The following is a 25,189-nucleotide window of genomic DNA, read 5'->3' on the forward strand; positions in this document are numbered from 1 at the left end:
CTGAATTTACTTTTCTTTTCTTAAATTCTTAGGAGTTATTAGTTATTTTTATAAGCTTCCTATATTTTACTTTTTCCAATTTTCACATATAGTTAAGTTGTCACATAAAGGAACAAAATAATGCAAAAAAACTAAACGTTTTAATCGTTAAATAAGAGAGAAATAACACTTTTTACGGATTTTTGGCTCAAATCTGTAATTAGATTTGAAGCATTTAAAAGCCAACATAGTTCTAGTATGTGGGAAAAATCTTATTTATTTGATATTTTTTGAAACTTTCGTCTCTTATTATTAATTTAACTTACATTTGAATATTTCGTCTAGTCTTTGATTGCGTAAAAATTATAACTAAATTCAATGTACTATAATAAATTTGAGAGGCAGAAAAGAAGATATTTTCATACGCCACCATTCCGCCAAAAATATAGTCCCTGCTAGTTTTCAAACACAGTTCACCATTTCTATTTAAAGTTGTATAATTCTGATGAGGAAAGAAAAATATGGTCTTTTAAATCTCTTACATCTAAATATGTAAGACATATCAACAAATTTACTTTGAATATTCCATCTAGTCAGAAACCAGAGAAGAATCCTACCTTAAAAAGTTAATTTATACATATCCGAATTGTTGCTTTTGCATCAAATACTTTTCCAGTGGGAACGCTTGTCAGTATCATAACTGGATTAACAACTCCTTCAGTGCCATGTTAAGGTAATTCCACCCTCCTATGATGTCATAGGTTTTTGCAAAAACTGTAATTAGTTTATATTCATACCTAATAGAACAATATCTCTTGGAAGAATTCTTTACAATAGGTGTAATGATAAATATTGTTAAGTTAAAGATCTTAAAAAATGCATATTTTCTATATTTAATAAAATATTCAATCTTTAAAAATGTTGACAAGGGCAAGAACTCCGTCTAAGGTATCTTCAATCAGGAATTTGCTTTATTGTAAAATAGTTTCCCTGATATTCACAATTCAAAAGGATCTTTTAAGTAGGAAGTATTTAGGAACATTCAGCATCAGAATTGTACATTTTTACCAGTTTTTACATATTTTCATAATGCTGTTTACTAAAAAACTGCGATTTTTTATGTTTAAATACACTTCTGTTTAATTATATTTCGCATCTTAAATGATATGGTGACCTATACATTTTTTGCAATAATTGGGAAATTTAAAGTATATTTAATGAAAATAAATGCAGTGTTTGTACTTTGAACCTATAAAATTGTGAGGGTGGAAACACCTTAATTTGCCCAAAACGTCACACACAACGCTTCAAGTCTTACTATGTATAGTAAAATATATGTTTTCACATAAATGTAATAGGCCTTCTTCTTTTTGTAATGGATTCCTCAGAAGAGTAACTGATCAGGTACATGTGTTGATTTTGAAATAAATCGTAATTATTCTAAGATAATTAGTATAAACAGTGCTCACAGCAAATGTTGAAAACTTTTTTGAATAAAATTAAGGTTTGTAGTAAGGGATGGCACCTGATCCGACCACTGATGTTTTGAAGGTCCGTGTTTGCTCTGCTCCTATATTGTTTGTTTGTTTTTTTTGGACTTTGGAGCTTGGATACTGTTCGATATCTCCATATATTTCAGTGATGAAGCATTAGAGTTATAAAATGTAATTAGTTAGAATTGACTTGCTTAATCCCTCCCTAAAGTTACGAAATATATCGCAAGACTATCTTGTTAGATATACTTATACGTCAGTGTAGGTACTGATATCAAATTATAGAACTATGAATGTATGTTTTCAACTTTGAAGATAAACACCTGAATGTATAATACAATAAATTTATTTTATGAATGTTGAAATTTACTATTGTTTTGTTGAATCTCTGACAAAAAGAAATATGCCTTGAGCTGAATTATTTTAAACGAGATGCATTTAGTATACATACTGTTTTTAAAAGGTAGAGGGACAATAGCCATTTGCTAACAAAATGACCAGTCCAATATTATTTTGAGAACGGTCCTGTTTTTTTTTCTAGCTTTAAAGAAATTAAATACCTTATTTATAAATACTATTTCTTCGTACTCACTGTCAACAGTACCAGCTGCAGAAAAAACAGCAACATTTTAAATTAATAGCGAGCTGTGGGCTACTGTTACATGCTCAATCAAATACAATATTTTTTTCGAAGCAAACCTCTGTACACTACCCACAATGCATCTCAAACAAATTATTTTTATGACTACGTTATAGTTCTTTGGCTCGCATCCTCGCGATAACCACGGAAAAGTTCACCAAGAAATATGCACTTAAATTTGCTATGTTGGAAAAGGGTTACCCGTTGGAAAAATCCGTTGACAATTCGGTGTGTAAAAGATGGTCTAAAAATTGGCATGAAAAGCAGTCAGCAATTGGATCGTATTATTTTGAAGACAAGGTCATTGTTTCGACCATAGAATTTACGAAATGGTGACTTGTGTGAGAGTGTTGATATTCGTGTTTCATCAACTTCTTTGTCAATAATTTACCTCGTTTTAGAAAATATTCACACGTAGATAATCAATGCTCTCCCGTATTAAATCAACTGAGATATAAAACCCCAAATGTAGGTGTTACGGGTATACTAATGCATAGCTGCAGAACTGTAGCTCTCCGAAAAATATATATATATTGACAGACAGTGCCACTCATTGAAAAAACTGTATATTTATTGCGCACAAAATAGTACCCTGTTCTCGATTTATTTCTCCGTGTTTTTAAAACAGCCTTCTCAAAATATTACTAACCGTGTGTTCCTAACATATTCTTTCACTGTTTCCACAACAAAACATTCCTTATAATTGTTATAATAGCTCTCCTAGCCCAGAATTTGAGATCATGGAAAAATTCGCCTATTTATACTGCCATTTTGGTTTGCAAGATAATTCGGTCCAACGTGCTTCATACCACTGTCATACAGATGTAAACTACGAAAGTAATTGATAGAGGAGTAAAGACTTTTTTTGAAATATAGCTTTTTCGCAATTAAGGTAAGAATTTGGAAGAATTAATCCAGAACAGAGCGTACTTTTTTTTGTGTGCTATAAATATACATTTTTTTCAGTGGGTGGCACTGTAGCTCTCCGGTCTGTCAATATATTTTTTTTCGGAGAGCTACAGTTCTGCAGCTAATTACTGCAAAGGTAAGGGATGTTGACGATTGAAATTAAAGTCATAGTGTTTATCATAAAGCTTGGTTGTTAGATTACCATTGAAGTCTTTTTCTAGTAAAATATCCAAATATGAAACAGACGTGTCAGACTGTGGTATCCCTAATTGCAAGCTCACTGGGATATATCGTGTCGACATTTGAATGGAAATAATTATTGTTAATTGATAATGCGTCGTCGGTATATGTAAATGTCAAGGTGTTCAGGCTAAAGCTAGAGTTCTCTTCTTCTCAAACTGGTATATAAGATTTTGAATGAATTGTGCCTCCTAATCCTATGAATACAAAAATAGGTCTGCTAATTACGGGGCGGGATTGGTACCTATAGACTGGTCTCCAAAACCACATAGATATTGTCATTCAGAAACTCAAGCATGTTTTCAATAGCATCTTCAAAGTACTTGTGGGTAATGTTTTTAACAAAATATAATTTAGCAAATGACCAATGTCAAGTTAATTTAATTTACGAGTTCCAATTTTACTGAAAGAGCAGCTGTCTATGATGTCAAGAAACCTAGATCTATAGATCATATCTTATCTGAGGAATAGTTGTATAGAGTGTTGAAGTCGTAGATTTTTATGTATTTATTTTGGTTATTTTTTCATTTAAATTTTCGAAAAGTTCCTTAGAGTTTTATAGTATCCAAATCTGATTTACACCACTTCTCGACTATATTTTTGCGACAGTACTCTTGAAGTTTCTACTGCACTGCTGTTAATATATCGGTGGTGAGTAAAAAAAAAGAGTCTTTATAGAACATTTACTGGAACCTGCTGTGTATCTTTGTATGAAAATGTGGAAACAAAATAGATATGATAATTTAAATTCATTAGGTTGTCGAAATATTAAAATTGTTCGAAAATGACATATCATTTTGAAGAATTTCCTCCTTAGAAAGAGGGGGCTATGGTATATGTTGGGTTTCCACTTGTAGAGTGAAATTCCATGTCCTTTAAAATACAAATTAAAAAGTAAGCCTTACAAAGACAAGTTGTTACCCTCTTTGCCAGCTGAGAACCAGTACTGAAAGTGTAATCTATCAATTTTTTTTTCACTTGAACAACGTCGTGTGACGTCTCAGTCCAGATTTTCCTAAGTTAAGAGACGTCACAATAAAACTTTTGTCAACAACTTCTTTCTATAAAATTGGATTCTATAATGTTAATTAAACTACATGTATATTCAATTAAGATCCCATCGTGAAGTATTCAGCATTGTTAAGTTTGGATTCCTAATTTTACATGCAGGCTGCACACAAAATAACTTTGTACAATGAAATGTTCTATGCTGGTCCTGAAAATTTATATAATAAATTAACTGTTGTGAATTTTATAATACATGTAGGCTACAAGTATATCAAATAGTCCAGTTTAAGCTTAAAATTAGAACTACTTTAGTAATGTCTAAAAATTAATATCACAGACTCCCACTTTTTATTTCATTTGCTGAACATGATAGATAATTTTAGCCACTATACTTAAATTTAGCAAAAAGTCATTTCTTTCAACAGATTTTTTTTCTTTCTATATTTTTAACTTTAGAAAAATCACATTTTTGATTGCGGAACGGTCAAATAATTGACTCCGCGAAGCAATTTTTCTTGCCACAATTTTAAATGTGACTATTTAAGTGAAAAAAAACTGTGTTTGATCCAATAATTTATTTGGATAAAAAATGTTGAAGGAAAACTTTGAAAAATTGAATTATGTGTTAGACGTAATTACAGTGCAAAAAGGCCATATTAAATGTTCCGTAGTGCTAAAAGAAGCGCAAACACCACCATTTTTTTGTTTTGATATTAATATTATTAAGCTATATGTGTGTAGATTCAAAAAAATACTTGGCAAAAAAAATTCTCAATACTTATGATAACACATAGGCGTCGGAAGCAAATTAAAAAGGGGGCTAATTGAAAGGTTTAACAGAAAAGGTAAATCCCGATTTTAAATGCCTATAATCAGAGACATAAAACTGGTTTTATATGTCTCTGCTATAATATGTCTATCTTTGTAAAAAAAAAAAAAAAAAAGTATGGGTAGGGTGGGGGGGCTAAGCCCCCCCCCCACCCCCCACCCCCAGCCACCCCGGTTCCGACGCCTATGTAACAGGAGCCAACTTCCTAGGGTAAGTCTTAAGATAATTGACGTTGACTACCCGCTATAATTAATAATTTAGAGATAAAAATGTTCTTTTATTGCTGAAACCATACTTTGGTAACCCTAATGTCGACCCTAACCCTAATGCTAACCATTACCCTTGCAGCCTAACCCCGCTAACTCTATCCCTAACGACATTTATCCTTCATTTCGTGTTTCCGGGATGTTTTGGGCCTTTCGTAGATGACTTTTAATTTTAGTCGCATAATTACTAGATCCTGTATTGTGTAAGCCCGAACTTACCGTGGCAAAAACTCTGAAAAGAGGTATGTGATTCATTTCTTTTTCCTTCATTTAACCATAAACATTACTTTTCACAAGAGCTCAAAATATTTGTTAGCGATTTCTTTTAACCACATCCATTCATCAGTGTTCATGTTTACTTATCTGGACTTGATTAAATTTAAAAGTGTTTACTCTAATCACGGTGTCAATGCGTGGGGTCATTATGAATGATGCATGATGAAACTAGGTGAAACGTCACTTTTAATCCATGTCAATATTTCTAAATTGTTTAAGAAGGTACAAATTAATTTTAAATTGATCATAATAAATACAATAACGATTAAAATGCTTGAATCACGAATTTTTGATTTCATTCTTAATAGAATAGTACTTAAGAAGTGGAAATTTTGTTGTGTACTAATGAAAAATAGTAAAACTATAATCCAGAAAGTTCAGAGTATGAATGTTTGAAAGCAAAATCAACTCACAGTATTAAAAGTCTGTGGTCAGTGGTGTTTGCAGAGTTTAACAATTGAACACACCCGGAGAATCGTAAAAATTAACAATAACAGAGTCCAATTTACAAAAAACAGTTTCATGGGTGTATTCAGTTTGTTAAACCCTGTACACAACACTGAGCATCGACACGATACCAGTGAGAGGGTTTTGCTTTCGAACATTCTTACTCAGTTTCTCTGAATTTTCTAGACTTAAAGCTGTATATTTTTCATCTATGCAAAACACAATTGCTTCCTTTCTTAAACACTAAGGTATAAATCAACTTATAATTCATGAAAATGCAAGGATGTGTTAATCAAAAACTAAGTTCTTTTAATTTTATTTTTTAGGTAAAAAATGCCTGAGAAGAAAAACCGTTGCTTGCTTCTTTTTGGGTCCCAGACTGGACAGGCTGATGCTATTACTGAGGAGATCCAACAGAACTCGGTCACACACGGCCTTGAATTCGAAAGACATTGCCTTAGTCAGGTGGAGAAGAAATTCACCCTGGAAAAAGAGACGTGTGTTGTGATCGTCACTTCCACAACCGGGGATGGAGAACCGCCTGACACGGCTTTAAAATTTTTCAGGAGATTGAAAAAGAAAACACTACCAAGTGATTATTTATCACATCTCAATTATGCTCTGCTGGGGCTGGGTGATTCTAATTATACTAATTTCTGCAATGCTGGTAAGACCCTGGACAAGAGATTAGAGGAACTGGGGGCTCGGCGGTTCTATCCCTGTGGCTGGGCTGATGACGCAGTGGGGTTAGAACAAGCAGTGGAGCCATGGATTGAGGGACTGTTCCCAGCACTCAAACAGTTTTTATCGCTCGATTCACTGAACAAATCTGGTCCCTGCAGCAATGAAACAAGTTGTGATAGTATTCAGTGTGCAGTTAAACTTGCAGAAAATAAAGATGGTGTGGCTCAAAGTGAGAAAAGTGAAGTGACTAATTTTACAACAAACGGTCATTCATCAACAAATGGAGATCCTCCAAATGATAGTGTTGATTCTAAAGAGAAACAAGATGATTCTAATGGACATAATGTGTCTACATCAGAATTAGATGTAAAATCTGTAATTAATGGGACAGAATCATTGGAAAGAAAGCTTGAAGATGTGTTACTAGAAGGTACCCCAGAAGCATCTCTCAGGAAATCAGTTCAACCACTATGTGATAGTGCTGTAACAGTTCCACTGCTTTCACCTGGATATCTCATCATTAAATATGATCCAACAGAGAGTGTAAACCAGTTTCCTTCTCCACTAAATACTTCTACTGCATCAAACATTTCCAATGCCACAATTATCAGTGCAGATATTTTAACATCACAGGATGCAATAAAGAAAACTTTGAAATTGGGACTAAAACTTGACAGTGATTTTTCATACCAACCAGGGGATTCTGTGTCTGTTTATTGCCAGAATGAAGAAAAAGAGGTGGAAATGTTACTTAAGAGGCTGAATGTTCTAGACAAGGCTGATTGTGTTTTTCAGATTGAGCTGATGAAAGACACCAAGAAGGCAAAAGCAGTGATCCCACTCCATCTCCCCACAGTCTCAACACTCAAAAACTTATTCACTCACCATATAGATATAAGGGAACCTCCAAAAAAGTCTATGATAAGACAGCTTGTGGAAGAGACGACAAACCCCAAAGAGAAGCGAAGACTTCAAGAGCTTTGTAGTAAACAAGGTATGGCTGATTACACCAAGTTTATCCGGAATCCTGAGATCAGTATACTAGACCTCCTCCATGCATTTCCTTCCTGTCAGCCTCCTGTGGAGAGGTTAATAGAGTCACTTCCTAAGCTACAACCACGACCATACTCTGCCTGCAGCTCCCCACTGAAAACACCGGGACAGCTAGATATTGTCTTCAATGTGGTCAATATTCCAGAGGGAGATGGTAGGAGTTTTTCAAGACAGGGAATATGCACGGGTATGTTAGATAAGAGGACGTTAGATGTTCAAAATATAGGATATCAGGAATCAGAAGTGACTAATGGAAAAGACCTACAGTTGCAAATTTCTGCAAGATCTAATCAGATTTTCCACTTGCCTGTTGATGTATCTGTGCCCCTTATTTTGGTTGGGCCTGGTACAGGTGTAGCCCCCTTTGTGGGATTCTTACAACACAGAGAAATGCAGATGAGCCATCCTGAAACTGAGGACCAAGTGTTTGGAGAAATATTTCTGTTCTTTGGCTGCAGGAACCCATCTCAGGATTTCTTATTCAGGGAAGAACTTAGGAGACTACAGGAGGCTCAGGTTTTGACCGAACTGTTTGTCTCATTTTCCCGAGATAGTTCTACGGAAGAGCCTAAATATGTGCAGGATAACATTCTTAAGCATGCTGATCAAGTGCTTGATTTGATAGAGAACAGGAATGCAGTGATTTATGTTTGTGGTGATGCAAAGAATATGGCCAAAGACGTGAATCAAGCTTTTATGACAATTTTGCAAGAGAAGAGAGGCCTAAGTGACAGTGAAGCCAGAGGTCATGTGACCAAATTGAGGCTGGGAAAACGGTACCTGGAGGATGTGTGGACATAACCACAAATTATCAGATTTCATTGTTAGATAAATCTTTAATTAACTTTGATCACTTTTTAAAATGGTTCCTCAGGCTGAATTGTTAGTGTTTTTTCAGTAGTTTGTATATTTGACAAGATGTTATAATACAAGTGATTACTATGTTTGAATTTGGATGATTTTACTCTTGTTTTGAATTGGATTCTGTATTGGTTATCTTCAATTAATGCCAGATAGCAGTATTATTAACTATATTTTTGATTTTTAAAATAGAATTCTCACTATATACTTAAAAAAAAACAGTAGATATACATGTACATATGGGGAGAAAAGTCTTGTTTCCTGCTACCAGCCTGAAAAACATAGGGCAAGTAGGTAGGAAAATGCTTTTATTTTTTTTATTTTATTTCATTTTTTCCAATGGTATTTTTCAGATATGAACTACTACAAAACCAAATTAAACATGTCATAGGTAGGTCATTATTCCATGTCTGTTGATGCACAACTCAAGTGGAATTTTATGAAAGTCCATATTTTAAACATATATTTCATGAAATACAATTTGAATATATACTTTTTTCACTTTTGGAACATGAAATTCCTGCAATTTCTAATTTTCCCCAAAAGCTAAAAAAAACTTTAGGGCCATGGTGCAAAAACATAGGGTAGGTTGGGTTGCAGGAAACAAGACTATATTTTTTTGGCCAAATCTTGCAAAACTAATGTGTCTCTCTTTATTGAAAACACTATACCTGAAATTCCTACAGGAGACTCTTAAGATCACCAAGCTTTGTAACTTTTAGGTTTTTGTCACTAAATGGATCAGTATCCTTTGAATAATTGGGGGAAGATGGCTTTTATAAAACCAAATGCAGTCCTTGCTGGGCCCTTTGGCTTTCTCTCTCTTTAGAATCTTCCTTGAAAGTCACATCTTCAATAATTATACTTAATAAAATTACAAGTTGTTACTTGAAATAATGAGCATGAATAGAGCACAGTGATTCTTGTATTTTTATAAATGTTTAATCTTATATTGTAAAATAACTGTATAATATTATTGTATCTTAATTCTAATCATGGCACATACTATTAATTATTTTCATAAGTAGAATAAAGAAATAAATCATGAGTCGATCTTTGAAAATGAAAAGTACAATTTTTGTTCATAAAGATACTTGATGTCAAAATGCTTTTATTGATCTATTTCAAAATAAATATTTAAATAAGTGTTGAAAAGTTTATCATTAACGTTTTAGCTTATCTAGTATTTAGCTTTTCTGATCACATGTTGTGACATACTCACGGTCTGTCAGTTCATCCCTCTGAAAGAAGTCTGCGTTGCACAGGGGTACATGAGAGCATCTGCTGAGAGTTGATCCTTACGTCGCGAATTCGAATCCCTCAGGAGGATGTGAATACCAACTCTTCAACAGAGTATAAACCCTTTTTAGGTCCTGAGTTGCTGTAGACGTTGACACAAAAAAAGATTCCTCACTCTTCAATGACCCTCAGTGCTGAGCATAGGTGAAAATTTGCAGCTCTCCTCGGCAAATGGTGGAATCTCCAAATGAGTAGAAAATTCTCTAGAGAAATGGGCACATACTAATGGGAAAATCTCAAATTGAACACATTAGGCAGGATAAGACTTACTAATCTGCAAACATCATAACAAAGTGAAAATCCAATACAATTTAGGCCCCCAGGGATGGGGTGGAGCCAGACCAATGGAATTTTTTTTTACCTGAATTTAATTAAGTTTATATTAAGACAAACTGTTTGAAGATGTCTGCAGTCGAAGCATTCATGCAGACATGAGAATTATACAATATTAATGTTATATTATTCTACTTGTAAGCATTCTATCCAAAGGCTTAGGAACAGAAAACACTTGTATAAAAATCACATCCATTTACACTGCTAGTTCCTATCATCGACAGGTCATTTTTTGGCTCACCTCAAGGACGTTGAGGGAGCACGTGATACCCTCAGCATTAGTGTCAACATCCCAGGTTAATTTAATTCAGCTGAACTGGTCAAATACCAGAAGAGCTTATTTGATAGTAAGGTGTCCGTTTCTGTCTGTAAAGAATTAATTTTTCAAAATGCTAGCGCCACTCCTCCTAAAGTTATGGTCTGATTTCAATCTAACTTGGCACACAAGTAAACTACTTTAAGATGCATAGTTTAGTGCATCAGTTTTTTATTTGGTATGATGAACGGTGTTGCCATGGTTACTAAAAATGATCATTAAAAATGGAAGTTTCTTAAAATTAATTCCTTTAAAATGCTACTCCTCCTAGTTTTGGTATGATTTCAATCTAACATGGCACACAAGTAGAATACACCAACTTGAAATACATAGTTTAGTGCATCGGTTTTTGGTTTGATGCAAACTTATGGACTTGCTTCAGATGCTGGTTCTGACATTATACACTTTCTAAGTAATGGACCATGTTTAAGTTCTATCTGATCCCAATTTGCATAGATGATGCATCAGCAAGGGATGAACAATCTCAACTTGCTTCTAATGCTGGATTTTAATTGCATTTTCTGGATGAGTGACTATAGTTTAAAGTTCTTGGATAAGTCTACTCCCAAGAAAACTGTAAGCCTTATCTGATCAAAATTGCATAAATATTGCATCTAGAAATGTACACAGCTAGATTATTATTTTGATGTGGGACTTGACCTTTATATATGACATTTGTTTTAGTGAGCTGTGTAATCACTGAATACCTATGTTCATTTACTAACTTTACAGGGGACTGAAGCAAAATATCTGGCGCTGGAGATCACAGTACACAATCAGACAGATTTTAGGGTTTAATGGTTCAAAACTTGAGAGCAGAGGAATGAAACAGAATACCTGCACTAAAATGCCAAATTCATCCCCCAAGATCATAAAGTAAATATCAGATAATTTTTTAGTCATCTTTTCTTGACTGTATATCTGGTGTCCATATTAAAATATACACATACATGTACTAAACATGCAAATTCTTCAAGCAAAATTAAAAGTGAAATTAATAAGATTGTACATTTATTGAATGTAAGTCAACAAACCATATGTGAAAATACTGCATGTGAAATATGAGAAGAAAACATGGTCTGTAAAGCATCAATATAAAACAGTATGTCAGGTTTGTTTGCCCTCTTCCAACACAGAATGAAAAAAAAAATTAAATTGGCTCTGTATGTAGTTCACTAGGTGACATTTCTTTTTTTTTAAAGAGAATTTTAATTTCAAAAGTGAATTTTGAATTTTTAAATCTATTTTCAAGAATACAATTAAATAAGTAACTCACTAACTGCTTCCTGTAGGTTTTAAAAAGTTTTAAGTTGGGCCATTTTTGGGGGGGTCAGTTAGGAGAGGTCAACCAAACAACTTTTTAGAGAAGACTTCAAATGCTATTATTTAAATAAATTTGCACATCAGAGATAAAAAGAAATGTGTTCTGATTTTGCCTTGTTTACAGAATTCAATTCATATACAACATATAGACTACTTATACTGACAAAGTTGCATAATTGTGATTAGTGAAGTACATCTATTACAACATTTACAAATATTGTCAATTTATTACATTTACAAATATTGTCATTATAGAACTCACCCAGTTAGATCAGCAATGATCAAAAAGACTGAGAAAAAATGTCCTATATTCAATAATAAAAGATAGATTTGTGTAGATTTTGTTTTTACTTTAAGATACAACTTTAGAGTCAGAGTCTAAAAAAAATCACTTTTATCAGGGTTGATTATATTGGGTAGCTGTAAATAAACATTTGTTTAAAGCTAAAAATCATTGCTAATCAAACTATAAAGATTAATTTAAGCATAAGAACTTATGCTTTGTACAATGTATTCTCAATTTTTTTAAGTTTTAAAGATGATGAATATACCATGACATTAATATATTTAAGTTAAGGTATTTATACCGGTATATAAATAAATAAAGTGCCACGCCACAGCATGATACGCCCGTCAAAAAAATTACAATTATCTTAAACAGTTTAATAAAGTGCAAGAAAATCATGTCAACCTTGATTTCAAGATTTCCATGATTTTTCCATTCCTTAAAATATTTGTTTCTCCATCTCCTGTGGTGTAGGCATTAATTATAACAAATATTGCATCATTCATAGATTTCTATACTGGCTGTGTTAGACCTTGCCAAATGCCCATCACACAATATCAAATTAGTCTTAACAACTTAATCTATACCTAATAAGTAATTAATTTTGAAAATAAAAGGCTGGCCATCAAATATAAACTGACCAACAGTTCTTCTGTCTAATTCCCAAAGGACACAGATAAGATGATGCTCTGAAGAAATGTTTGAGACAGTAGCCTTCCTACATTGAACACGTTAATTAATCTTTAACTGGATGCTTGTCTACTCATTACTCCCAAGAGATTATTGGATCTGCACTATCTACCATAAAACAATTTTAAACATCTAAAACATCAATGATTTTTTTTTAGATTTAATGTCCAACAGGTTTTAATATGCAGTTCATATGGACATGCTGATTCCACCCCCACCCCCATAAAATTAGTATTTAAGTTCATAATACTATGTAATATCAAAATAGTTTAATATGCAATATCAAATTAGTTTTAATTACTTTTTAAAACTTAGCCTAGCCAACAAGAGCTATTCTTAATCCAACAGGCTAACCCCAGTTTCCCCAATTCCCAGGGGATATAGATAGCACCGATGCTCTATCACCTACTCCTCACACTAAACTCATTAATTTCTCTCTAATTTGATGTGCAATTTTCTGTTATCAAAATTCTTCTTGACCAGTGCTTGATAATTACACTCATGGGAGTGGTGGAATTTCTCTTACACACATTATATTTGTTATAGATTGCTGTCAAGTTTATGCTAAAAAAAATAAGTTTTTTCTTGATTTAACATTTTTTTAATAAGGGTAGTGCAATACTCTTACATTTTTTGGAGTGTGTAAATGAATAGAAAAAAGACACATTTTTTTTTTAAAATTTCATTTAAATTAAAGGTCACAGTGACCTTGAAATAGGTCGCGACACACCTTCTACCTAAGATGCATAAACTGGCCAAGTCTGACGATTCTAAGTCTAATAGTTTTCTAGTTATGGACCGGAAATGATTTTTCCATATTTGGCTATAACTTTTTAATTATAGGTCAGAGCGACCTACTTTTTGTGCGCGACACACCTTCTACCCAAGATTTATCAGCTGACAAAGTTTGACAACTCTAGGCCTTATAGTATTAAAGTTATGAGCCGGACACAAGAAAAGCTAACAGACAGACAGACGGACGGACAGACGGATGGACACGAAGCCTATAACATAATACGTCCCGTCTTAAGACGGGCGTATAAAAATTCAATCTCTCATAGCTTGATTTGGGTTCATGGCATAGACTTTTGAAGTCAGTGAATCTTGTCATTAAGCATTCCTGCATTTGTTTGTCAGTGTTTGTTTTCTTTTTCTGGTTTTCCCCGGACTTGATTTTTCCTTCTCTGGGGGTGCTCTCAATGCAACATCTCCAAGCATTTCCAGATTATAGTTCTGTCCTCCGTCCTCACCCGATGTATCGGTAGGTTGTTGTGATGAATGTTCCTGCTCCGATGGAAGCTCTCGGTCTGAACTCTGATAAATATTGTCCCCGTCCATTTCTCTCGTTATATCCTTAAAATGATCCGAACCACTGCTTCCTATGGTAATGGGTTGTAATATTTCACTTTCGGGCACATGAGGGACTTGTTTCAAGTGAGGATTTAAAGAAAAATAGTCCGGAGGAAGCTCTACAAATGAAACATACTGATATCTTGTTTCAGGTTCAGGACCTTGTAATGTAGTTTGTTCTTTGACTTCATTCTTGCCACAGCGGATATTAGTTGAGACTAGATTTCCAGCAATTTGCTCTGTCCTGCATAAACTGTAATCTTGATGTAAATCATTAGGTTTAGAAGCTGTGTTTTCTTTCTCCTTTTTAAAGGTCCTTCTTCTTTTCTTACTTCTGCTAATGACTTCTTCAGTGTCTGTGGAAGAAAGCGGGTTTACATCAACTTCTGAAGAAACTGCTTCATCACTCTCCATCTGCTCAGTCAGTTTAATGCTTTCATATCGCACGGTCTGCAGCTGTAAATATCCATCTTCCTGCATTTTGTATCTAAAGCGTGAATGTCCAGACGGCCATCTGAACTTGTGTTTTTTCTTTAAATGGGATGTAAGATTTGTACCACGGGTAAACAGAGTAGAGCAGACGTGGCATTTGTATTTCTGAACATCAAGGTCTTGATGAAGACGTTTGAAATGATTTTCTAAGCTTTGAAATGTTCTTGATGTATAGGAACAGTCTGGAATGTGGCAATGATATGGAACATCTATATTGTGACTTTCTAAATGCTTTTTCAAGTCAGCAATTGACTTGGCTCCATGTCCACAATGGTCACATTTGTAGGGAGCCTGAGTAGTGTGTCTGTAGCGCAAATGCGTTTTCAAACTGGAGGGTGTGGGACAAGTCATATCACAGCACGGACACTTGTACTGGTTCACATGGTGGCGAACATGATCCCTCAGAAGTCTCTCTGTGGTGTAGCGTTTGTCACAGTGTGAACATTGGTAACACTGAACATCTGTTTCTTCTTGGCGTTTCATGTGATCTAGAAACTTTGTTCTGCTTGAAAATAGACCTCCACACACAGGGCAGGCAATGATTTTCTCCTGAGTGTGACTCCTAAGATGCTCACGCAGTTTATATCTACTTTTTGACACAGCATCACAGCCCTCCCATGAGCACTTGCAGCCTCCGGGTACATTATTACCCTCGGGAAAAGATACAGCATGACTGTCCACATGGCGATAAAAGGCTTCTGGGATGTCCATGATTGTCTCGCACCCCTTCCAACCACACTGCAATCTCTCTGGTAATTCAGGAATCAAATTGCGACTTTGTTCATCCAGCTGACATCCCTGTAACTTTAAGGTTTGTACCATCTGAGATCCTAGACATTTAATTTTGACATGGAAAGAGTGGAAGTATACATGTCTAACAAAGTCTGTTACATGGCCAGTAATCGTCATTTCACAGTCCCTCCACAAACACCTGTATTCTGTAGCTTCTTCCATTATACCATTGCTTGTAACGCCAGTGAGGTGAGCCTTAAGATGGTTTGTAAATTGCTCCATGTCTTGAAATGTTTCTTTACATGATGCCCATTCACACATCAAAGACAATGGCAATCTTCTCAATTCTGGACGTGATGCTCTTCGTTTCTTTGATGCCATTTTTAATCCTGATTCACTCAAGAATAGATGATGTATTGTTTTTTATCATAGGTTCACTCTTGATCCACTCTTTCGAGGATTTGTTGTCATTGATTGGGCGAGTCGGAGCGCTCCGCGCGTCAACCATCTGGGATTCCGTACAACATCGAGCCCGATCGTAAAGTATTATTCTTTGAATAAGAACTTTAAAAATTGTTCTGATCAAAATCTCGCTGTCAGAATAATTTCTCCATTCTCCAATTCTCAAAATTTCAGAAAAAAACCTCAACTCATGATATATATTCACCGCAATGATTTTCTTTTAGGATGTGGTGTCACGTGATTTCAAAATGGCGGACGTAAAATGAGTGTACAAAGAGTTTTCCAGTGATTTTTCCAATATGAGTCTAGGTAAATTATATTGTAGTTGCTGAAGCATAAATTATTCCCAAGCATTGTCTTATACCTCATACAGGTTTAGCATAATCGGTTGAATTACCAGTGCACTCTGAATTATGCGATAAACCGAGTGATAAAATAAAGTACAGTTGTTTTCTTTTTTTTATGCATACAGTATCATCGTAAATATTTTTAATCTAAAACCCCAAGTACCTGTGTAATGGTGTTTTATTACTCTACCGTCTGACTGTAAAAAGCTTTGAAACTAAAAACTACAGTATAAATGTATTTTAATACTCCTCAGAAATTTAGCATCTCTGATTTTACACCCATTCTCAATATAAGGGCACAAATACCTCTCTGATTTTTTAAAAAATGAAGTTCAAGAAAACAATTTTTCTATCAATTACCTTTGAAAGAATGTATCTGATGATTTTGTTTCCAGATTTTTTTTCATCAAATTATAATACATGGGATAATGACAAGACGATAAAGCAGAGGGTGATTTTATTCAGAAATGTAGCTTGAAATGTACGTTACTCTTTCTTCAATGTCCAAAAAGATATGTAAAAAAAAATGTAGTCATTAAAATCACAATTGGAATAGCTCATCTTAACACCAGCACATCCTACCAACTCTGTCAGCAACATATTTTCTCAGCATACGAACGTGCGTTTGATTTTTCCTTTCAAAAAACAATGGTTACTTTTTGATCAAGATGTATAAAAACATTTTTTAAATATATGCTTTAAATTCTTCTCTCTGTTTTATTTAGAGCGATCAGTTTTGGAATCTTGTCATTTTCTATAGATACTGGAACCTAACATGTACATGTAGTTAAATTCTATTTTGTAGTTACTGTCTTTTTTAACATTTATCCATGCCGATTTAAAAAACTACGTAAATGTAACGTACATTTCAAGATATATTTCTGTTTAATAAAAAGCTGAAAATTCATCTAAAAATTCATCGTTTTGTTTCAGTTTATTAAAAAAAGATTCTCTATGTAATCACATTGTGTTATATGTCGCAATCACAACTATAAAGACACGATTGCCTCAGAATATGAGTAGGTAACGTACATTTCAAGCTTGTAATAATATGTAAATTAGTTATAAGAAAATTTTGAAAAAAAAGCAATTATTGACATAAAAATCATTTTAATGAAGCGTTTTAAGGCAGTAATATAAGAAATCATAATGTAACAAACGAGGTTATTTGTCATCAACTACATGAATGTCACGTCACTTCGGTAACATTCATTTCACATATTATTGGAGAGTCCCCTCCACCTCAGTTCATTACCATTCTTTTGTGCTGTTTCGTAGCCTAGTTACTTCTACCTGTGTGCAAGGGTACAGACAAAAAATATAAGAGTCAGACGTATTTTGCTATGATCTAACAAATGCTCTGTTTGGCCATTGAAACTTAACATAAATATATTCCGAATATATCCATCGACAGTTTGTTAACAATTTCATTTAGTATGTTGCCACATCGTTTTTCAAAACACAAACATATGTACTTTTCAGCAGATCTGGAAAAATATAACCCAAAATGCAATAATTCAAACAAAACTGAGTATTGTGTGCCTTTCAGTATTTGAAATGTACGTGACCGTCTTGTGTTCTGGGTTTAGGCCTATTTGTTTCTTTTTTTCTATTTTTTGTTTCTTTTTATACCAACTATAAGCCTATGCATACCTTGTTTTAAATTATCAACAACAATTAAATTAATATTGACGAAAAGTCGCATATTAAAAGTAAACAAACTGCAAAAAGGTTGCCAAAGATGAATTTAAGACACTTTGAAATAAATTTTCTAGCATGTGGTAACAGTCTAAAACATTTACGAGGATTAGGGGTGCATTTAGATGGATTTATGTGGCCAGTTGTCAAATGGATTGTAACAATAATTTTGTTTCGCTCGTGTAAACGCAATTCATTGACTAAATAAAAAAAATGTCAGAAATACGTAAAATGTACGTTACCATACGTAACGTACATTTCAAATATAAAAACCAATTCTCTTCCACAAGCGTACGTTAGACACGCAATATATTGATACTATTTGAACTTGCATATCATAAGGAATGCATCATTCAGGTTTCGTATTCAGAAATATATACCAGGTATCAGAATTATATTACATATAATTGACCTTAATATATTTTTTTTCCTCAGCAGAAATGTTTCTTTTCATTAATTTTGGGATTTAGCCGACCTCCAACCTTTGAAACTTTCCTTTGTGTACACATTCGAGTGTATGAAAGTATGAGAATACATGAAAATTCGTGCGAGATTCACTTAATTCGAATTTCATGGTAACGTACATTTCAGTCACGTACATTTCAAATGATCACTTTTCATGTAAAAAATAATTTTTAATTGTGTTAAGCAAAACGTCTTTGCCAGTTTACAGGATACAAGGGGTTGCTTATTCAGAGTCGTCTCATATTTTCTACTTAATATATATTCTTAATGGAAGAATATAGGTAACGTACATTTCTTTCTTATCTCTACGATTGAAAATGTCTTTCATTCCGTAAACATATTTATAAAAGTTGCTCAAATTGTTCAATTTCATGTTACATCATCTAAGTAGGAGTAATTATTCTATTGAAATTTCAAATTTAGCCCATCAGTAAATAAAGGAGAACAAAACTATCAGGTGTATAATCTTTGTGTTTGCTTGTAATGTGGTTGAAATAGAATTAAGCGACAGGGACATTGCACAATAAAAATTATTTATTATCACAAAGAAAATGTATTTATTGTTATGAAAAGAAATATATATGATACAAGGTTTAACTTATCAGAAAATTTTTACTTAAGAATCAAAACTATATATTACACAGAGGGGATTCAGAATAATATTTGCCTCGGCGACAGTAACGTACATTTCAAATAGGCTACTATATTTGAATTTGGAACTCCTTAAATACCCTTTCAGATCGATAATTATATGAATTCTTATTCATTGTTATATGACTATTTATAATGTTGATTTAGAAATTACATCAGTGGTATTTCTTTTAAATGAAAATGAGGCGACATCATTTGAGCCCTTATATTGAGAATGGGTGTTTAATACAAATCCCAATAATTTTGATAAAACTCCTCTTGAAAAAATTCAATATTTTTACCTTAAAAAATATCTTAGGTGTGCATTGAAAGGAATCAAAGTTAGCAACAAAAATTGAATTAGGTGTTTTTCCTGTATATGCCAAAATATACCAGCTTGTTTTTAAATATTAGTCAAGACTGGAAAAATTGGCAAAATCAAATAATGATTGCAATGTCTTACTCAGGAATGCTAACTTGAAAGATACTGGATTGGTCAGCGAAAATAAAAAAAATGTTGGCAATGTTGTATAAAATCAATACAGAAGATGTCAAATTAGATTTTAACTTTGACACAGCTGATTTTAAAATTTTTATTCCTATAAACTTAAAAATTTCTTTGAAAATAATTTTTTTTCTGAACTCCAACACATTAACAATACTCTATACAATAAGCTGTCATTTTATAGTACATTATTCAAAAAGTGAATTTGAGTTCTTAAAAAATATTTAATTCATGTTGTTAATGTTTTCATTCCAGAAAACCCCCTTTTGGGGATGACATGGTATGACAGTGCATGGGTCCCCCTCTTGAACCCGTCCAATGTGCTGGACTATTTCTGTGAACGGACCAATCCTTTCTATGACCATACCTGTAATAATCAGATCATAAAGAGTCAACGCCTAAGTCAGGACCAGCTCAAGTATTTATACACACCTCAATAACTCATTCTGTTTCCATGTTGTGTGTTTTTTTTTTTAAAATAAAAAAAATGACTGTGATGTTTCATTTTACAGTAATATGGTAGGGATCGAGTTCATTTTACTGCATGTACAGGAACCAATTCTTTATGTGATAAGAAAACAACACAGATTTTCTCCTACCCAAGGTATAATTTTGTTTTCAAAAAAAGACAAATGTCCAAAAAAAAAAGCGTGAGACTTGAAAAATAGAATTTATTCCTGATTATTAAAATATTTAAATAAATTTTGTGTTCTGGGCAATAGCTACCAATTTTTACTATAAATCAACATGGATGAAAATTTAAATTAAGATTTCAAAATTTTGCTTACAGTAACTCCATTAGCTGATTATTACATTGTAAATGGAGTGGTCCATTTAGCCCCAGATCTGTACTCAGTCATCAATTCCAGACTGGTAAGTATTGTTGATTAATCTGTTGATTAATCTATATTCAAGGTCTACAAGTGGAACTCAACATCAAAGTGACCTCAATAAATGATAAATAAGGGGTGTATATTAATTGATATCAGTGTGCGGAAAATACCAATTCGGTGGTATCGTTTCATTAAGTAACAATATGCATTAATGGTTCTAAGTATTGATGCTTTTTAAATGGTCTGTTATTAATTCTTGTTAATTTAATTTTATGCTTTATTTTAAATAAAAAAAATACAATATATAATTCATTGGAATACTGAGGATAGATGCAGATCAAATTGTATTGCAATTTTTTTCTTATATGAAAATTTCGATGTAATTTCAGTGATACTTCATTATTTAGTGACAGTTGCGTGTTAATTCTTTGGTTTCATAACTCAAGTAATATGTAAATTCATCATTTTGTGAAGAGTTCTCCTGATTAATTTTTTTGTTATATATAGTTAAACACTGTGTCAAGTTTACAGTCAGCATTTGATGAAGGTAAGTTTTCTTACAGGTATGTACTGAATCCTGACTTTATGTTTTAAAACTCTAATATTATTAAGCACAAATTCAGACACTTTTATTTAAAGCAATATGAGCTGCATGTTTGACTTCGGAAAAAAATATTTCAAATTTGTAATTAACTATTTCAATGACAGAAAAATAGAACGTGAATAAACTTCTGTTGTTCACATTGCTATGGAAGAATTTTTTATAAGCTTTGATTGGAGCAAAATTGAATTATTGTCGTCCTGTACAATAATGATTTCTTATATAATACTGTATATTTGGTTGTAAAGGTATATTTCTTCTGAAACATTTTAAAACTTTATTTTGGTCTTTTTGATAATAAGGGTTTAGATTACATACAGATTAACCATAATAACACATTTTACTGCAAAATAAAATTTTCAAAAATGCAGCGCATATTGCTTTAAAGATTAAATATAGAAAAAAAACAAATTTGCAAATCTTTCTTTTTTTAATATGAAAAGTCCTTATTTTCACTTTCAAAAGTATAAAATTTGGAACCAAATTGAGATGGATAAACAGTGTAGTGTAGAATGAAATTACGTAAAGGTTTATATATTTGAAAAATGAAAATACCTGAGGTATGAGTAGATATATGTATTCTAGTTTACAAAGTGTGATATTTTAACTCTTTTTTTCCCTCAGCGATGTCCTATTCCCGTTATCATCCATCAAAAGGCTACTCCTGGGAGTTCTCAGACAAAGATGAAACTGGTATGTGTTTGTGTATGAGTATGCTGCTTCAGGGGCTTTAAAGAATGATTTTACTTTATTTCATGATATTTTCCCAGATCTTTTCTATGTGATAACTCTTTAAAAGTTAGGTAAGTTGATTTCTTGATAGTTACACCTGAAGGTAAATTTCCGCCTGAAAGTATGCATGTCAATCTCATGTGGCAGTCTTTGTGTCTGATGCCAGTGGGTGGGGAGTAATAAAATTAACATGGGAGGCTTTGTTTATTTTTAATCTATTAGACAACTTTTTTAAAATTTATATTTACGATTTAATTTACATATAAATGTAAATACATGTATAAGGAATCACTGTCTGGTTGTCAGTAGGAAGCATGGGATAATTTTTACATTATGGCTTATGGGCTTTGCCCATTATGAAAATTACCCCACATTTCAAACAATTGTTGATACCATGGCATACCCAACACTGGCCATCAGTGATTCAGACAGTGATTCCTTAAATCACTTATACTGAAAAGTGGTCAACAGAGTTTTGTTCATTTCTCTGAATACAGTGTACTGGTCTCCCTGTATGTTAGTATACCCCCCAACAAAAAAATATTTTTAGTCAAATACATGTAAATTTGAAAAAATAAGACCATCCTAAATAGATTTATTTATGCTTTATTACTTTAATCTTTGCCATGACTTTGATCTGTAAAAGATTACCCTTTAAACAAATTGGCTGCATTTGCAAGAATAAAAAAAATACTACATTTTTAAAACTGCAGCATATATTTACCAGAAAATAATACCAAGCCGGTGACCTATTTTAAAAATCCTGAAGGAGTGTTCCCTAACTCTTTCCTCTTTTTTGTATTCCTTTTTGAAGACAAAGAAGGGGCACTTGTGTCTAAGAGAAATACACATTTTTCGAAGGGGAATACCAATTTCAGTTGTGACATCACACTAGACTGACATCAACAGTCATCGGCAGATTCCTCTTCTAGGAACATTTGATTTTCTTTGTATTATTATGAAAATATAGATTCTTGTAGTTAATCAGTGTTTAATGCCAGAATTGAGGATCGATAAACAGATTTTTTCATTTTAACAGAGAAGAAGGAATCAGCTGACAAAAAGAAAAAAGAGGAGCCGAGTTCTCTGTTTCAGCGACATAGGGTGGATAATCTCCTTGGAGAACTAGCCAAGAAATTTCCTCCCAAAATCATCCAGCCAGCTCAACCAGACACAAAAGGTAGGACCAAACTTTAAAAATCACCCAACCTCAGGAATTTTCCACTGCCCCATGTAGGGCCAAATATGGGCCCCATTCCCAATAGCAGTCCTCCCCCTTTATGCTATATACATCAGATCTACTCCTGTAATTATCAGTTTTCAAATATTGAGTGGGGTTTAAGGCAACATTGATTATGTTAGTCCACATGGGATGGAATATTGCCCAATGCAGAGCAGTCGTTTAATTTTCACTATTAATTTGCAAAGGTAGTTTTTTCATGTAATCATGTGTGGATCCATGTTAAAATCTGTGGGAACAGTTCGATGAAAATCATTTCCTTATTGTTTCCACATGAGTAATATTTTACTATATTTACATTTCCAGTGTCTTTGTTTGAGATAAAATTACAAATTGTTAATGTACTTTATTTCTCCAACAATGTACTGGTTCATCGATAGGTGCCATTAAAAAAAAATCACATGAGAGGCGGGACAAATAGAGACGAGAGGCAGGGCTTCTAGCACGTGGATTGGCAGAATCAATGCCATGTAAATATAAGGAATAACTGTCAGATTTTTTGATTTTATGACGATGATCAATCAGTTGGTTTGTGTGATAATTTTATACACCTTCGGCATTTATGCAAATTATCATGCAAGCCAATCGATTGATCATATCAGGAAATCAAAAAATAAGACAGTTATTCCTTAATTGAACTTTATTAAAATAATCTTAGGAGAATATAAACATGTAAAATTTAGCTGATAGATCAGGAGAGTATACATGGCTGTTGTATTGAGGAATTTGATCGTTTTCAGAGGAGCCGGTTAAACAGGAATCTGTCGTGAAGCAGGAGATCAAGCAGGAAAAAGCCGAGGACAAAACGAACAGCATCAAACCTCCTCCCGAAAAGCGCGCAAAGCTGGTGAGGTGATGCCCGCTCGGGAGATGACTTCTGCTCAGTGGTTGATGTCCGCATTGTTAACTACAGCTACATGTAATTGAGTGAAACTGATGCTTTTATGAGCTCTTTGAATGATGTGCATGTTCAGATGACATTCAGAATTCAGACTTACCGGTATAAAGTTATCTCAATTTTAACGAGATTTTCTGAAACTTGGAAAAAAGAAAATCTAAAGGAATTATCTCTGCTGTAATTTTGAGCGAGTAAAAATAATTTTTAAAAAAGTGAGGAATGCAAAATTATTCTTTTACTTTCATTAAACATATTGTAATGCAAAATGTGTAGTAAAAAATTTGTGTCTTCATGGATTGGATGCCATTATTTAGGGCATAGTTTCTAATATGTACGCCCTATCATATGTCATACAAAAGAAATAACCAAAGTTATTTTATTAAAAATAAGGTCAATCTTGATGGTCAAGGTCAAGGGTAAAAAAAATCATAGCAAGCTCGTCTTGTTACACGTACAGGCATTACATGTCAAATATGAAAGCCTTATCTCTTTTCAATCAAATGTTACAAGAAAAGATAACATTTTTGAAATGTAGGTCAGACTTCAAGGTCAAGATCAGAGTATAAAAAGTCAAAGTATATATTTAGAAAGGCATTTGCAAAGGTAATGTACATGTGTTATACGAAACCTCTTTTCCCTTTCAAAATTTTTGATCAATTTAAAGTACAGAACAGTACAGTACATGTAATGTTAAATGTTTTGCAAAGTAGGCCAAACTTCAAGGTGAAGGTCACGGGGTCAAAAATCTCAGTAAATTTGGCAAGGTCTTGTCATAGGTAATGTGCATGTGAAATATGAAAGCCCTATCTCTTCTCATCCAAAAGTTATGACCAAGGTTAAAGTTTCTGTGACAAACGGACAGACAAATGAGATTCAATGTCCCCTAACTTTCGCTAAAGTAGGGGGGGGCAATAATGTGCCATGCTTGAAGGAGTGAGCATCTCCTACCGACCGGTCACACAGAAAATTAAAAATACATAGGTTATATACTCTGTTTATACTTTAATTTGAAGACTTTACGACCATATATAGATCTTATCGATAAAAAGAATGCGCATAAAATGGAAACTTGTTTAGACATTGAATAGATTATCTGCCGTGCCACTTGCAGTAAATTTGGTTTCGTCTTGTCACTGTATTGATGGACTTTGGTGATTTATTGGAGGCGAGATTTGTTTTTTGTGGACAATCGATTGATAGCTGTCAATCACCAAGTGTCGGGACGGAGTCAATTTATTGAGGTCGAAAAAGACATGAATATCATGTAGAATA

The 25,189-nt window shown here is 33.3% G+C and overlaps 3 protein-coding genes across 3 annotated transcripts; 2 read left to right on the forward strand and 1 right to left on the reverse strand.

The window, feature by feature from the left end:
• Positions 1-5,551: 5,551 nt before the first annotated feature.
• On the forward strand, positions 5,552-9,083 carry LOC134228641 (methionine synthase reductase-like). Its single transcript, XM_062710321.1, has 2 exons — positions 5,552-5,606; positions 6,414-9,083. Exon 2 carries the CDS (start codon positions 6,421-6,423, stop codon positions 8,623-8,625), a length of 2,205 nt encoding a protein of 734 aa, XP_062566305.1. The 5' UTR covers positions 5,552-5,606; positions 6,414-6,420; the 3' UTR covers positions 8,626-9,083.
• A 4,896-nt stretch (positions 9,084-13,979) lies between these two features.
• Positions 13,980-16,160, reverse strand: LOC134228642 (histone H4 transcription factor-like). Its single transcript, XM_062710322.1, has one exon. It carries the CDS (start codon positions 15,885-15,887, stop codon positions 14,043-14,045), a length of 1,845 nt encoding a protein of 614 aa, XP_062566306.1. The 5' UTR covers positions 15,888-16,160; the 3' UTR covers positions 13,980-14,042.
• Positions 16,161-16,267: 107 nt separating this feature from the next.
• On the forward strand, positions 16,268-24,133 carry LOC134228624 (mediator of RNA polymerase II transcription subunit 6-like). Its single transcript, XM_062710291.1, has 8 exons — positions 16,268-16,277; positions 19,824-20,031; positions 20,126-20,217; positions 20,404-20,486; positions 20,954-20,993; positions 21,672-21,740; positions 22,819-22,959; positions 23,760-24,133. Exons 1-8 carry the CDS (start codon positions 16,268-16,270, stop codon positions 23,873-23,875), a joined length of 759 nt encoding a protein of 252 aa, XP_062566275.1. The 3' UTR covers positions 23,876-24,133.
• The last annotated feature ends 1,056 nt before the right edge of the window (positions 24,134-25,189 follow it).

The sequence above is a fragment of the Saccostrea cucullata genome, unplaced genomic scaffold, assembly GCF_032062105.1.
Source record: "Saccostrea cucullata isolate Sc308-1 unplaced genomic scaffold, CSIRO_AGI_Scuc_v1 ctg547, whole genome shotgun sequence".
Classification (NCBI taxonomy): Eukaryota; Metazoa; Mollusca; class Bivalvia; order Ostreida; family Ostreidae; genus Saccostrea; species Saccostrea cuccullata.

Bases quoted from the DNA above. Each gene is read 5' to 3' on its own strand.
- LOC134228624 (XM_062710291.1), top strand. The intron at 20,032-20,125 runs GTATTTATACAC...TTCATTTTACAG, and splicing joins CTAAGTCAGGACCAGCTCAA to TAATATGGTAGGGATCGAGT. The intron at 21,741-22,818 runs GTATGTGTTTGT...TCATTTTAACAG, and splicing joins CTCAGACAAAGATGAAACTG to AGAAGAAGGAATCAGCTGAC.
- LOC134228642 (XM_062710322.1), bottom strand. From the start codon at position 15,887: ATGGCATCAAAGAAACGAAGAGCATCACGTCCAGAATTGAGAAGATTG.
- LOC134228641 (XM_062710321.1), top strand. From the start codon at position 6,421: ATGCCTGAGAAGAAAAACCGTTGCTTGCTTCTTTTTGGGTCCCAGACT.